Source organism: Lacerta agilis, chromosome 6 (genome assembly GCF_009819535.1).
Source record: "Lacerta agilis isolate rLacAgi1 chromosome 6, rLacAgi1.pri, whole genome shotgun sequence".
In the NCBI taxonomy this organism is placed as follows: Eukaryota; Metazoa; Chordata; class Lepidosauria; order Squamata; family Lacertidae; genus Lacerta; species Lacerta agilis.
In genome coordinates this window covers 82,843,183-82,858,321 of record NC_046317.1, presented here as the reverse complement: position 1 = coordinate 82,858,321, position 15,139 = coordinate 82,843,183, and the positions used below count along the sequence as shown (strand labels likewise).

Below are 15,139 nucleotides of genomic sequence, written 5' to 3'. Positions count from 1 at the left end.
AAGGCCTGCTTTAAAAACAGTTTCATGTGCTCACATTGCACACTCACATTGTGACTTTCTAAAAGAAATCTGTGGTTATTAAAATATACCACATATACCTCAGATAGCGATCTACCTCATAATAAAAGGTTAGCTCCTTGAAACAGATTGATTTCTCTGCTGAGTTAATTAAAAGAAACACACACAATAAGAAAAGTTATTTGCCAGTACAATAAATAGACTACATCTCAACAAAATTCACCAAATTGGGGCCAGGAAAATAGAAAGCTAGTATAAATGTGATAATGGAGAGCGGTGTTTTACTTTTATAAGTAGAATAATTTATTTATGTAATATATTCATATATATATATATATAATATAGACAAAAGATCTCTTCCTTTCTTGCTGAAAACAATGTCCGTTACTTATTTTGCAAATTTTATATAGCTGGTTTGGGGATTTGCACATTTTCTGAATGAGCCCAAAAGTTCATCAGTTCAGCCTACAGTCTTAACTGTGGTCTCCAGAACTATGTTCTTGTAAAATAAAAGACTTTTAAAGAAAAATCCATTTTTATGAAAGTGTCCTTTGAAAGATTCTCAACTATCAGCAATGAATGTCTTTTCCCTCTTTCTGATTAGCAAACACTGGGTGAATGTTCTTCCGCAGTCTTCTTAACATGCACCCAACTAATTCAAAAAGGACATCCATTGATTGTGTAGAAATACATGCAATTCTTCTGCTTCATCTGTTCCTCAAAAATGAACTTTCATAATTGCAATTAACAGTTCCCATCACTGTATTTTCCCAGCCAGTCCTTCTAGCAATTTGAATTAAGGGCTAATATATGGCTTTGAATGTCCTTCAAATGCATTTTTAATGTTTCAGAATTTCTTCACCCCGGAGCAGCAGAGTGAATAGGACGGATAAACTAGCATTCTTCTCTCTCAATATCTATCCAGTAGATCTGTTGTAAAATTCCATTTCAGTGCAGGAATAATTGGTGCCTAAATCCAATAACCTATGAAATACTCCCAGTATACTGTTAGCTTGCTATATGTTATAATTATATTAATATTAGCCATTCATATTCAATCTGCATAGATATTGTCATTTACATTTCTTCACCACTGAGATTACAATAGGAAGACAGGTTTGAACAACATTATGGAGAAAAGGGTGCCTTTTAAAAAAAGTGACCAAAATATCAAATACAGGTACTGTTCCAATGTCCCAATTTGTCCCATGGCAACTGCATGAGAAAAGTTGGACATTCATACATATGACAAGCAAACAAGTGAAGCATTCTTTTTTTCCTGTCCTGCATCTTGACAGAGTAGGAAAGTTTTTCACTCCTTGAATCTTTATTTTTATTTTTATTTTTTTGCCAGTGGGGGCTGTTCTTGGGACCGTAAACAGCAAAAAATGTTGCTTTCCAAAACTGACGGATGTCTTCATGGATGTCATCATCATGTGGGGTGTATAAGATTCAAGCAAGACATGAGCCAGAACATTGCAGTTCAGTAACACTTCCTCCAGGCAGGTACATTGTCCACTTTCAAGATTGCATCAGTTCAGGAAAAGGAAGCACCTGCAGGCAGATAATCCATTTGAGAGTCTTGAACATTTGTTCATCTTCAGTGAGTTTCATATCTTAGGTAGTAGGTACTCAGCTTCATACCTGTGAAAGAAAATGCATGATGAAAGGCTTCTCCAAATGCTGTTGAAATTTTGTTTTGTATTCTGAAACCATTATTATTTTTAAGGGCCAAAAGCAAGGGTTATTTTATAAATAAATGAAACAAGCACTGACAGCATGTGTGGTGGAGTGGTTAGAGCTGCTTTCCTCAATGTGATGTCTGCGCAGATCAGCTACAGATCCCACAAGACCCCTGGTCCATACAAGACTTCAAGAAAAAGTATATTTACCAGGTGTCTGGACACACTGCAAAGCAAAGTGATGTCAAGCCATCCAGCTCATTTCTGATGGTTACTGCAAGACAGGACTTAGCTCCAATTTCCCCCCCACAAACCGATTTTTTATTTTTTATTTTGTTTTGATTTATGACATGGGCTTTTCAGGAACAAACTAAGAACAGAATGCTTATGCAACTTTTGCGCCATTTGCAGTGGAATAATTCTTCATTTATAAGTATTAATATATACCCAGAAATGTAGCAAGCAGTGCCAGGAAATGTGCGGGCAACAGGCAGAAAATTAAATTTCTGAGAACTATTAGCCATATGTTACCACAAAAATCAACTGCCATTCTAGCAAAGAGAATGGAATCGGAGTAAGCATCATAGTATGGAAGGAACTGCTTTTAGTTATCATAGTACCTTAGCCCACAACTAGTTTTAAAGTAGGTCAGCTCTGAGCAGGGAAGGGAGGGTGCTGTAGCAAGCCTCCCCTGCCCATCCTCAAAGTGGGGTGCCAGCAAGTCCTACTGCAATTGCTACCACTATCTTCACACACATCTCTCATATCTGGGTGGGCCAGCATATTCCTTAGACCAGGCATCGGCAACCTCCGGCCCATGGGCTGGATGCGGCCCACAAAGGCCGTTTAACTGGCCCATGAGCAGCGCGGTCACCGAGCTGCCCGCTCAGCAAGTCCCCTGTGCACTGCACTAAACTGGTGCGGCGCGGCGCGGGGACTCACCGAGTGGCACCGGAAATGGCATCTGTGCAAGCGTCTGGGCATGCGCAGAAGCGATTTCCGGTGCCGGGGACATGCGCAGACGTGATTTCCAGCATTGCGCTGCACATGTCCAGCCCACGGCCGGATAACCTTGCCGACTCCTGCCTTAGACCTTAGGCTAGGGGCTTGGATATGGCCCAGTCTCCAACTGGATGGAGCTCTGCTTACTTCATTGAGGAAGGATCCCACAGACATGAAGTTAGCGTAATGCGCCCTTGGTCCACCTAGCTAGATTAGTGAAATTAGTGTGATGGAGGGGGCATCTTCCCCAGGTTGGTGCCCTCCAGATGATTTGAGCACTAGCTTGGGAAATGCTGGTCTAATACAATGTTTGGAAGGTTAGATGTGCACATCGGAAACGCAGTGTCAGTTTCCTGCTCAGTTGTGAGGTAGTGTGACTGGTTGGCTGTCATCAAGTCTTAGCTTTTCATCCTAACCTATCTCATAGGTCTTATTGAAGCAAAAAAAGACCAAGATGTGGAGTGGGAAACCCCTGCCACAGCCGAAATGTTTGTTTGTTGGTTGGTTGGTTGGTTGGTTGGTTGGTTGGTTTGCCATGAACTCAGTAGGTGGCTTTGAGCAAGATACTGTTTCTTAGTACCCGCTCCAACTTCAACTGTAGGAGTAATAAAACTGATCCATCTTATTATAGGGCATTTGTAAGGCTTCCTGAGATAAGGTATATGAAGCACTTTGAATACTCTGAAGTGCTAAATGTTGCTATTAATAACACAGTATTAAAAAATTCTAAAATCACCAAATAATTATTTTAGGTTATGCTTTTTGGTTTGCACCACACAAAGCTATTGGGTTGAGTTTGGTTGCACATTTGAGTCAACAGAAAACACTTTACATTTTGCAAACAACACTTCTGCCTTGATGCAAGCCAATTTCATTTTTTGGCTGGAAGAGCAGGGATGATTAAAAAGTGCCTTAAATATGCACATGATCAGGCAGAAACATGCCCGCTACCCGCTTCTAGGCCTTTTCTTTAAACTAACAGACTTGACAATTAGCAAAATATTGACTTGCCCTCCAAACGTTTTAGCCACTTACACGCACAATATAATTAAAACACAGACTGCACCTCTCCACTTTGAAGAAGCTGAAAATTCTCCTGGGCTGCAGAGTGAGATATATGCTCCTTTTCTTGATGGGGATCTGTTTCTTCTCTGCTGTTCAGTTGCTCATTATTACTATGGAAAAGAAAGTTGGGGCTTTTAAATGACCACACAATTTCTTCATCCCAAATATTTATCTAGCTTTAGTTTTTAATTTTCATGTTGTATTTTATTCTATTATTTGTACCTGTTGTTGAAAACCACCTTGTGAGGCCATTATCCTAAAAGGTTTTTAAGAAGAAGAAGAAGAATAATAATAATAATAATAATAATAATAATAATAATAATAAAGCGTTGTAGGCAATGCTAGACCTACTAAGAGTTGATCCACTGAAATTAATAGACATGTTCCTTAATTTCAGTGGGTCTGCACTAAGTAGGACTAGCACTGAATACAATCCAAAGATTGTCTCTTTCAAAGAACAAGTTCAAAACATACCCGTTGCTTTTCCGGCGTCTGCCTTTAAGGAATGCTAGAATAAAGCAAGCACTGCTTAACAGTTAACTGGACAAGTGAGCATAACTTTTTTTTACACTATTTCCACAACGCTACATCCCAAATAAATATTAAGGGCTCTTCTCCATGTTTCTTCCATTCACTAAACTCATCTGGGACAAACTCTGGTGCTTGTGCTATCTTACAAACATCTGAGTTTCCTTGTAGGATCATAGCAAGGATCCATCTAGTCCACTATTCCGTTTCCAATGGTGTTGCAGCCAGATGCTTCTCGGCAGCTCACATGTAAGGTGTTAAGATTATAGATATCCATAACACTTCTGAATGTGAATACACCAAACAACTGAGCTGGCTGAGTTCAATTTCAAATGAATTAACAGTGGCATAACGCATGGGCCTTTCTTACGCATCTGCACCACTGAGGATGCAGCTAGCTGTGGATGCATGTGAAAGGGGGCAGTGCTAACAGCCATCATCACATTTGTGGTAGGGAATTCTATACAGTCGTACCTTGGATCTCAAACGCCTTGGCTCCCGAACAAATCAGCTCCCAAACGATTGAAACCTGGTAGTGAGTGTTCCAGTTTTCAAATGATTTTCAGAAGCCAAACATCTGGTGTGGCTTCTGATTGGCTGCAGGACTCTCCTGCAGCCAATCGGAAGCCACACCTTGGTTTTCGAACGGTTCCGGGAGTCGAACAGACTCCCGAAAAGCATTCTGTTCCAGAACCAAGGTACGACTGTACCTTGGTTCTCTAATTACCGGTAAGAACAGTGGATGCTCAGGTTGCGAACGCGATCCGTGCGGGAGGCGCATTCGCAACCCGCAGCACCATGTCTGCGCACGCGCTGGTTGCAATTTGCAGCTTCTGCGCATGTGCAAAGCACGAAACCCAGAAGTAACCTGTTCTGTTACTTCCGGGTTCGGCGCGGTGCGTAACCCGAAAATGCACAACCTGAAGCAGCCGTAACCCGAGGTATGACTATACTTCCTGAAAAGTTACTTCCTGTTGCTACTGCTTCATTTGGTTTCTCTTATATGAGAAAGGGAGAAAAATTATACCCTCAGTTCCTTTTAGATAAGCAAATACCATAAAACAGGAGAACGCAACATGCATTATCCTTGGGCTAATTTCATGTGAGTGGCAAGAAGGAGAAAATGAGGGAAAGGGGGCTATGCAAGAGAGGAGAGGAGACAGCCCCATCCACCATAAACTCTGTCCCCACCTCCCTCAAAAGAAAAGGGCTTCTCACCCCTGCCACAGATGAACAATCTTACCATTGGCCATTCTGGGTCCTTCTGCAAAAATGCATACACTGCTTGTCGCATCTGTCTGCACAAGAGCAGCGCAATGGAGGCTGTTTTGATGAATGCAAGCTCTTGCGATGCCGCTCTGTAGATCTTTTGCCTCTGAAACTTCCCCTGTAATTTGCCAGTCCATATGGAACAATCCTCCTGCAACAAAAACATACGAATGCCTTAGCATTTTCAAGATGGTATGGAAGCAAGTGTTTTTACCCCCATACTTCAGATAAAAAGAGCAGCCATGGTGGGCAGGAGCAGCGGCATCCCGGGAGAAGGAAGGAGGACAGTATGTATTGTATTATTGCTTCCCAACAAACTTCCTAAATTTATATCCAAAAGATACAATGATATTAAATGAATCAGCAAAATAATTTTGGAATATGTCCTGGAGTGCAAAAAGGGAGTCCAGACCTGGTAAGAATCGCGTGGGGAAGATCGGACTGGAAAGAAAAGAGAAAAATAAGGACATGCTGTGGAATTACGGAAGAGAGGGGGAACCGAATGACTTTAATTAAAACTGAAGAAATAAACCAGATGATTCCCCCTTCCCTCCTCCCATATTTCAACAACTCGCTTTCAGCCTCAACGAAATAAGAGTGCTGAATTGAAGAAGGAGAATTGAAAAAAGACAGAAGCTGCATATAAAGTCCACATGGATCTATTCATGGATCTATTCATGTAAAGGCCCCCCAAATGGGCTCACAATACATATTATGTCAACATACATCCTAAAAAGTAAGGGGAAATATCTGTACGTATTATGGAGCGAATGGTGGTCCCTGGAGCTGAATTGTCCAGGGGCCAAAAGCAGATCATGCTTTTTTTTTTTTTTACAAAGAGAAAAGGGGGTGTTGAAAGGAACCGCTCAGCAGCTGATCAGCAAGAGATCGGGAGAGAGATAAGAGTCCCAGCTCCCTTTCAGCCCACCCCTTTGCCCAGGCCTCCATTGTTGAATGTGCTGCAGAGGGAGGTTGTTTGTTTCCCCAGCGATATGTGACTGGCTGATTAGATTATCTGTCTGGAAACTGTAGAAACGGCTCCCTTTCCTTAAGATTTTTCAGAAATGTGAGTTGAACCCCATAAAAATGGGGCTTTCCCTCTTTGTGTTCCCCCCTTTGCAAAAAAGCTGCAAAACTTTTAGCTGATCCTCAAAAAAACTGCTTTTCCCTTTGCAAAAAAAGCTGCAAAACTTGTAGCTGATCCTCAAAAAAACAGGGCTTTTCCCTTTTCAAAAAAGCTGCAAAACTTTTAGCTGATCCTCAAAAAAACAGCTTTTCCCTTTGCAAAAAAAGCTGCAAAACTTTTAGCTGATCCTCAAAAAAACAGGGCTTTTCCCTTTGCAAAAAAGCTGCAAAACTTTTAGCTGATCCTCAAAAAAAGCAGGGCTTTTAGAGGAGGAAAACCAGAAAAAAATATTTTTTTTCTTGTTTCCTCCTCTAAAAATGTGGTGCGCCCTATGGTCCGGTGCGCCCTATGGAGCGAAAAATATGGTAGTTGCAGCTTTCAGCTGTACCACACAAATCAATTTGCATGCACTAGTTCACTTAAAAGACACAGCCAGTGATCTGGTTTGGAGACAACGCTAAACTATGGCTAAGTGCTAAAATGCACAAACTTTGGGCTTGTGCACTTCTTCCAATATGGCTGCAAACAGAAACTTGTTAGCTTTCACTTCCATTTTCAATTAACTGAACTCAAAATATGGTAAACCTTAAATGTGGTTTAGGCAAATAAGCAAGGATAATAAACCATGGCTTTGGGCATAATGCTAAAGTGCGGTTAAGCAAAAGTAGAAGCAAAAGTTTCCAAAATCCTCCTCATAAGGGGCGGAACGAGCAAACCAAAGGCTCAACTAGGCTTGTTTCTGTGACAATAAACCATCATTCACCAATTATATGCCCACTCAAATGCTTTGATCTTCAGAACTGGCACTTTTACAAGAGCCACATAATGTTTGTTAAACACTTACTATGAACCAGTGATTCAGTGTAGATAGGTATCTTCGTTGCACTGTTTTCAGTGCCTGGTAGAAACTTTTTTGTCTAGGCAAGCCTACCCAGACATGTAAATTTAACCAGTTTTTTTTTTAATATGTAACATTGTTTTATAATGTATATTTCTTAACACTGCTGCTTTTATTTATATTTTGGGGAAAGAGTTGTTTAACCTGCTTTTAAACATCTGATTTTATCTGTGATTTTAATTTTCATGTATGTAAACCACTTAACAGATTATGATGCTCTTAAATAAGTAAATGCCAAAAAGTATCAGAGAGGGAGATGAACAGTGCAGATCAGAGCTTTCCAAACTGTGTCGTGACACGTTAGTGTGTTGGCTGCAGTGTGTTGCTGTTTTCATGTGAATGCTCCCCACACTCTTCCACGGGCTGGAAAGGGATTAGTTTGCAAGTAAAACTTAATTTCTGTGTCGCAAAATGATGCATGTCTAAAAAGTGTGTCACCAACATGAAAAATTTGGAAAGCTCTGGTGTAGATGGTAGTAACGTTTCTAAGCCATAGTTTATTGTTTCTTATCATTGTCACAATTAGTTTATTAATTCCCTTCTAAACCACTGTCTCTCGGTAATTTACACATACATTAATTAAAAAGTTAAAACACATTAACTACAAATAAATTTGAAACAAGACTAAAACCCTGACAAGTGGACCCTCATGGTAAAGACCCAGCCCAATCAGCTGGGAAAGACTGATTGAACAAAACTGTTGTGAACTGTTTCTGGAAAGAGCGGATAGCGGGTGCCAGTCGTACTGTGGCAGGAATGTCATTCCACAGAACAGGGGCAACCGCACTAAAAGTCCTACTCTGAGTTACTGCAGAGCGGGCTTCTAAGATCTTTAGAATTTGCAGGAGAAACTCTCTTACAGACCACAGCAATTTACTGGGTTTATAAGAGATAAAGCGGTTTCTCAAGTAACCTGGCCTTGACTTAACAGGGGGAATTATAAGACTGTGTTAGCACCAGTACCCTCAACCTGGTAGCAAATTGGCAGCCAGTGCAAATTCCGAAAGTAAGGTATTATATGCCAGTGGTAGCTTGCACCCACAAGCAACCTAACCGCCATGTTCTGCACCACTTGCAGCCTCCAAACCAAGCCCACATAGAGAGCATTGTAGTAATCCAACCATGAGGTTACTGGTGCACAAACAACTATGATCGAGTTATCCTGATCCAGAAAGGACCACAACTGTCTTGCCGAAATAAGAAATAGGCACTCCTAGGACTTAGCTATAGAGCTGCTATACAGCTGCAAATAAAACATTTTAAGTGTGTTTTAAGTGCAATATACAATGTGACACTAGATGGTGAGCCTAATGGGAAATTCAATGCATTTTTAAAAACGCTTTTAAAAAAGCATTTTCAGAACAGTTTTTATATGTGTGTAGATTTCATCCTAGTCAATAAGGACACCTGTACCTCCAGTGACAGAGCTGGATCAAGGAGCATCACCCAAACCACACACCTACTCCTTCAGGGAGAGTCCAACCTTATTTAGCATTATGTCCAAAAGGGTCATGAGTTCCCACTGAATCATGTAGCTCACTGGAGTAAAACAATGATAAAATTGGAGCTCTAAGATGCCTGGAGGAAGGGTGGGAGAAAATGTAACTATTGAGTAATGCCCACGACTGGTTCCAGCAATGTCATCACAACCATTTCCTTCCTCCACTTGAAGATTCCAAGAAGAGCTCAATCATCAAGAATGATTACATTCTGCTGGAATTGCCAAATTAGTCTTCAATGTTAATCCAAACAGCACTGAAAGCTTACATATGCACACAAGAATACAAAGAATGGCAACGTTGATTGGCTATAGCAGTTACAGAAATCCTATGACTGAAGAAGAGGCATTAGGAAGGAAAGAAAAAGGAGGAAGGAGTTTGACAGCTGAAAGTGTAGGAGGTTGCATCAAGGCCTAGGAATGGTCTGAAAGATTGGTACAGAAGACATGTATTTGCAAAAAGAAATGGAAGTAGATAAGAAGGCATTAAGTGAAACAAGCAGAAGAGAAAGGAGGAAGAGGAGTGTAAAATCATGAAAAAGCTACAGCAGTAGAGAAAATTAAGCAATTTAAATGGGGTAACTGTGAATAAATTGGCAAGTAATTGCACTCCAGCGCAATCCTTTTGGGCTTCAGCCTACACTGAAAAAGTCAACTCTCACTTATTACAATTATTTTTTTTAAGCCAAACACAGGCAAGGGAACACAGTGGATTTTATATTACATGTTTTAGGTTCATGTGCTCCTCCCCAAGTGCCCGTAAATATTAGCCTCATCGTGAAAAGCAATGCGTCAACAAAACTACTGAAAAATTTATTTGAGTGGAAATGGGAGTGGGGAAGAATTCACAGAACACTGACACTAATAGAGGAAAAATTAATAGGGTTTCGCACCAATGTGTACGACTAGCAACATTACCCATCTCAAAGGCATCGGGTGGCTGTGCGCCTCATTTCCAGTTTTCCCCCCACAGAGTACAGCAAGCAGTCTGATCAAAATTACATTTATTTTCTCTAGTTTTGCACACAAAAAGAAGAAAGGATGCAGCATAAATGTTGTTTAATATGGAACCATGCAAAATTCTAAAATATTCAAACTTTATTCAGATGAACTGAATTGAATGCTACACTAGAAATCTCAGCTCCAAGGAAGGTAGTACAAAATATTTTCTCACTCGCCAAGCCATTTGTTTTCCATCTGTTTCTTTAACACACACACAAGCACACAAGACAAATGTTCTTCTCTCCCAACCCCCTCTTCTCCTGTGTCTGGGTCAAAAACAAGGCATGAGAAATTAATTTCTGCCTCTTAAAACAAAACAGACCTTCCCGCAACAAGGAAGGGAAGAAAGGCATCAATAAACATCAATATAGAGGTAGAGAATGTGAAATAATGCATAGAATTTTCTGCAGCAATAAACATAGCACATGGGAGTTAGCACTTACTCTTCTGCATTTTAATATTCAGCGGCATGAATAAATGTGCACCAGTATTAAATGCCTCAGGACACCTCAGACCAAATTTGTACCCAGTCCGGCATTTTAGCTCTAATATTGGCCAGCCACCTGTGAATGTCCATTTATGTTATTCAAACATGGCCTGATGGAAACAGCCATTCTGGATTGTTTATATCCTGCATCTGATAATCAGGAGTGTACTGCCCCTGAATTTGCCATTTTTCATTATTTTGGCTACTAGTTTCCATGAAGCCATTCAATCCTCTTTAAAAGGACCATTAGACAAAGTGTTGGACTATGATCTGGGAGGCCAGCGTTCAAATTCCCCATTCAACCATGAAGTTCAATGGGTGACCTTGGGCCAGTCACTGCCTCTTAGTCTATCCCAACTTACAGGGCTGTTGTGAAGATAAAATGGGTAGTGGAGAAACATGTACACTGCCTTGATCTCCTTGGAGGAAAATATGGTACATAAATGGCAATAAGAACATAGGAAGAGCCTGCTTTATCAGGCCAATGGCCAGTCTAACCCAGCATCTGTTTTCACAGTAGCCAACCAGATGCCTGTGGGAAGCTCACAAGCAGGATTCAGGCACAAGAGAGCTCTCCCTTGTTGTGGTTTCCAGCAACTGGTATTCAGAAGCATTGCCATCATGAATTTGCATTGTCGTCATGGATTTGTCTATCTAGGTCAGTGGCCATCACTGTCTCTAATGGAAGCAATACAGTTTTATTTTTTTCTTCTTCAATCTATTTCAGAAATTTGTCCTTTTTCTCAATCCAAAATCCACTTACCTAGAAGCCACATTGAACTCAATGGGACTTCCCTCTCTGTAGACATGCATAGGATTGCACTTTCAAATGTTTTATTTAAAGCATGAACAGGTGGACCTGCCCACATAGGAAGCCATGCTGTTATACCCTTTAAGCTAAAAAAAAAAAAAAAACCATGCAAAACTGACCAAAGACTGTAAAGGTAAAGGGACCCCTGACCATTAGGTCCAGTAGCGGATGACTCTGCGGTTGTGGCGCTCATCTCGCTTTACTGGCCGAGGGAGCCAGCGTACAGCTTCCGGGTCATGTGGCCAGCATGACAAAGCCGCTTCTGGCGAACCAGAGCAGTGCTAACTTGGCAGGAGCAGGGACCGAACAACGGGAGCTCACCCCACTGCGGGGATTCGAACCGCCGACCTTCTGATCGGCAAGCCCTAGGCTCTGTGGTTTAACCCACAGCGCCACCTGCAACCAAAGACTGTAAGACTAATCAAATCTGCTTCAACTAAGACTGGGGAAACTAAACCCAAAGCAAACCGTGGGGCCACTGTCCTTAACCACAACACCACCCTGAAATCTATATTTAGGATGCAAGTACACTTTAGACTTTTTCAAAATAAATAAATTTAAAAGATAATGTAAACTTTCCCATTCAAGGAGGAACGGAAAGCTTTTGCTGCTTACGATGTGCAGTCTTAAACCTCACCCAATTTTATTTTTCTCAAAAACATCTGAGAACCACAAAACATTAAAATTTGCATGTAAAACGGCAAATGATGTCTGTCTCTGAACAGTTAGACAGAACTAGTAGCTTCCAAAAAGGATTATCCGCTGTCTGTTTTGCCTGCCCTTTTTCCCTGTAGCGATTAGAACTATAATCTTTCCATTATTTACTTTTAATAACTTAAGACACTGATTCACTCTTAATCCTTCTGTCTGTCTCTCTCTCATGCAAAGTTGGAAGCAAATGCGTATACAACCCGGTGCTGTATAATTCTCTCACGCAAATCTCCCAGAAGACCACGGCAGTTTAGCAAAGGCTCAGGAACTATCCAAAATTAGATTCTACAGTCCAATCCTGGATAATGGCATTTATAAGCTTCTTTACATAATAGTCTGTGTGTTTAGCTAATTTTATTTGAACTGCAATTAACATTAAACTGTTTGTGTGTTAGCCGAATTGGTCATCCCTACAAATATAAGGAATAAGTGTGCCAACAAAGTTTAAATCCTTTATTTTTATTGTGTTTTAAAAGATGTGGCCAACACAATACTTGCGCAACCTCAAGAATTTATCTGCAACTTAAGAAAACTGTACTGTATTCTCTAAGTGTGTGTGTGTGTGTGTGTGTGTGTGTGTGCAGCAAAATACATGAACAGCTAATGTTTCATGAGCAGGTGTCAATGTTACAGGAATGTTTACTGGAAACTGGAAAGAAAGTTTTCTGATAAATGGCCTGTGACCAACAGGTGACAATTCACTGACAGATACACAAATAAAGGCCTTGTGCATATAACACTTTACTATGTGTTAACAAATTGCAGATCTGCACAGAGTCCATGTGGGAAGTTGTAATGTCCATGGGAATTTGCACTTGGCTGTGGCAATGCCCAAATTATTTGTTTCTTTTCAACCTAATCTTCATCCTCATTTGCAGGGAAGACAAATGTCAGAGAAGTCCCATTTTTTAACACGAGGATTTCATATTCAAGATCATCACATCGTCAACTATTTCCGTCTCAAACTCAACAGTAACAAATTTGCCAACTGAAACCAATACTTAAGTGACTGCTTCAGCATCTGTACTTTCTTTCAGGATAATCATATTCCCTATGAGGACATCTTCCCCTGTGTTCATTTAAAAATACGTGAAATATCCATTTACACTTTGTGTTCAACACTGCCTTCAACTTTTTTACAGGGTTGTACTGTCACCCATGGACTGCAAGAAGATCAAACCTATCCATTCTCAAGGAAATCGGCCCTGAGTGCTCACTAGAAGGACAGATCCTGAAGTTGAGGCTCCAGTACTTTGGCCACCTCATGAGAAGAGAAGACTCCCTGGAAAAGACCCTGATGTTGGGAAAGAGGGAGGGCACAAGAAGAAGGGGACGACAGAGGATGAGATGGTTGGACAGTGTTCTCGAAGCTACTAACATGAGTTTGGCCAAACTGCGGGAGGCAGTGAAGGATAGGCGTGCCTGACGTGCTCTGGTCCATGGGGTCACGAAGAGTTGGACACGATTGAACGACTGAACAACAACAACAACTGTCACCCTGTGAGGCAAGGTAAGAAGCCTTTGGCTCCAGAGGTGAAGTTTTGGATTTGCAAATGAGTCCACCTGTTCAGCCTGGCTCATCAGGCTGGGCCTCCCCCTCCTTGACCCATCTGAGTGGAAGCTGGTAGGAACTTGTATATACTTCAAGAAAAAGAGTGGGGGGGGTCTGTTAGAGAAAAATCAATACTTGTGAGAGGAGTAGAAAAATTCTAAGTTGTATGAAAAATGTCGTCTTGAAAAACTGCTTACCAGATGGAACTTTGGAAAATTATCTTTAAGATTATACAGAGCACGATCAGTATATATGAAAATGAAAAATGGGTCTGTAGGTTGACATTTTAATGGAATTACCCTCCTGTTGTTTTCAGTGGGTAGTATGTGAAAGGGTTTGCATGTAATGTTGGATAATAACTCAGGTTTAGCAGCTGCGCAATCCTAAGCAAGGTTTTGCACAAGTTCAATGTCAGCGGAAACGTAGCATGCAAGGGGCAGATTGGACAACACTACTAAAGACCATCATATCAAGATGTGCAAATATTAATGTTATATATATATATATATATATATATATATATATATATATATATATCAACAACATGTGTATATTGCCTTTCTATCTTTAAATAAATACAGCCTTCCCAAGGCAGGTAATAAATCTCCATTAACTTTTTCTCCTTTCACCTGCCTCCTTGGATGCTTAACTTACATAAATCCTTGATACAAAACTGTCCCGTGCTGCCCACTTTTCCATAGTAGAAAGAAGTGTGGCCCATCCCGTTTCACCACCCGAGGTGAAATAGGAAGATGTCGCCCCCACCAAAGCCTCACTTTCCTGGGGTTGCAAGATCTCGAAGGGAAGCTGCTGCCAAGCGACTCCAGCAGCAAGGGGCAGGGACCTCACAGGGATTCCAACGAAAAAGGCTGCTGCTTCAGTCTGCCTCATGGGAGGACCGGCCCTGGTAAGAAGCTCCAGAACCATTTTACAGTATTTTTAAAGGAGGTGCTCCTTTACATACGCCAGTGAGAAGTAGATAGGTGCACAGATAGGCAATGCTAGTATTATCGGAACTGTCATTCACCAGAAGGAGGATTCTAAATAAACCCCTCCCACAGAAGCAGAAGCAGCTCCACGACATCAAAGATCGTTTTCTCTGTGTGTTCAAAGAATGCCCAAAGGGACCTCTAGAGACAGCTGTGGCTTCAGGTTTCTTTTCCCATGCTTTTTTTTTTTTTAGTTTAACATCTGCTTAACGGTCCATTAAGGAAACATCTATTGTTCACCATCAATTAGCAGGCTATAAGAGAACACTCTCACTGCCCTTTCCGCAGCAGCATTTTCATTGCATAGGACAGGCACGTCCAACAGGTAGATCGTGATCTACCAGTAGATCACTGGACGTCTTGTGGTAGATCACTGGTAGATCACTGGCTCCCCCAAAGAAGCTCAACAACTTTGGCTCCCCTAAAGAATTTTAGTTTTAAAACTTTTTTAAAAAAAAAAACCCAAACACAACATGTTATTGGTGATGCCCTAATAGTAAT

General features: G+C 41.0%; 1 protein-coding gene across 3 annotated transcripts in view; it reads right to left on the bottom strand.

Annotated features, from left to right (window-relative positions):
- Window positions 1-276: 276 nt before the first annotated feature.
- Window positions 277-15,139, bottom strand: part of EDN3 (endothelin 3) — a 36,665-nt gene continuing 21,802 nt past the window's right edge. Inside the window, exons 3-5 of one of the 3 annotated variants that reach the window (XM_033153653.1) lie at window positions 5,539-5,715; window positions 3,738-3,877; window positions 277-1,662 (exon numbers count right to left, since the gene is read on the bottom strand). In XM_033153653.1, coding sequence (XP_033009544.1) covers window positions 3,751-3,877; window positions 5,539-5,715 — 304 coding nt within the window. In that variant the 3' untranslated portion in view covers window positions 277-1,662; window positions 3,738-3,750. The remainder of the gene's footprint in view (window positions 1,663-3,737; window positions 3,878-5,538; window positions 5,716-15,139) is intronic. The other 2 variants (XM_033153654.1, XM_033153655.1) reach the window with 2 other exon arrangements.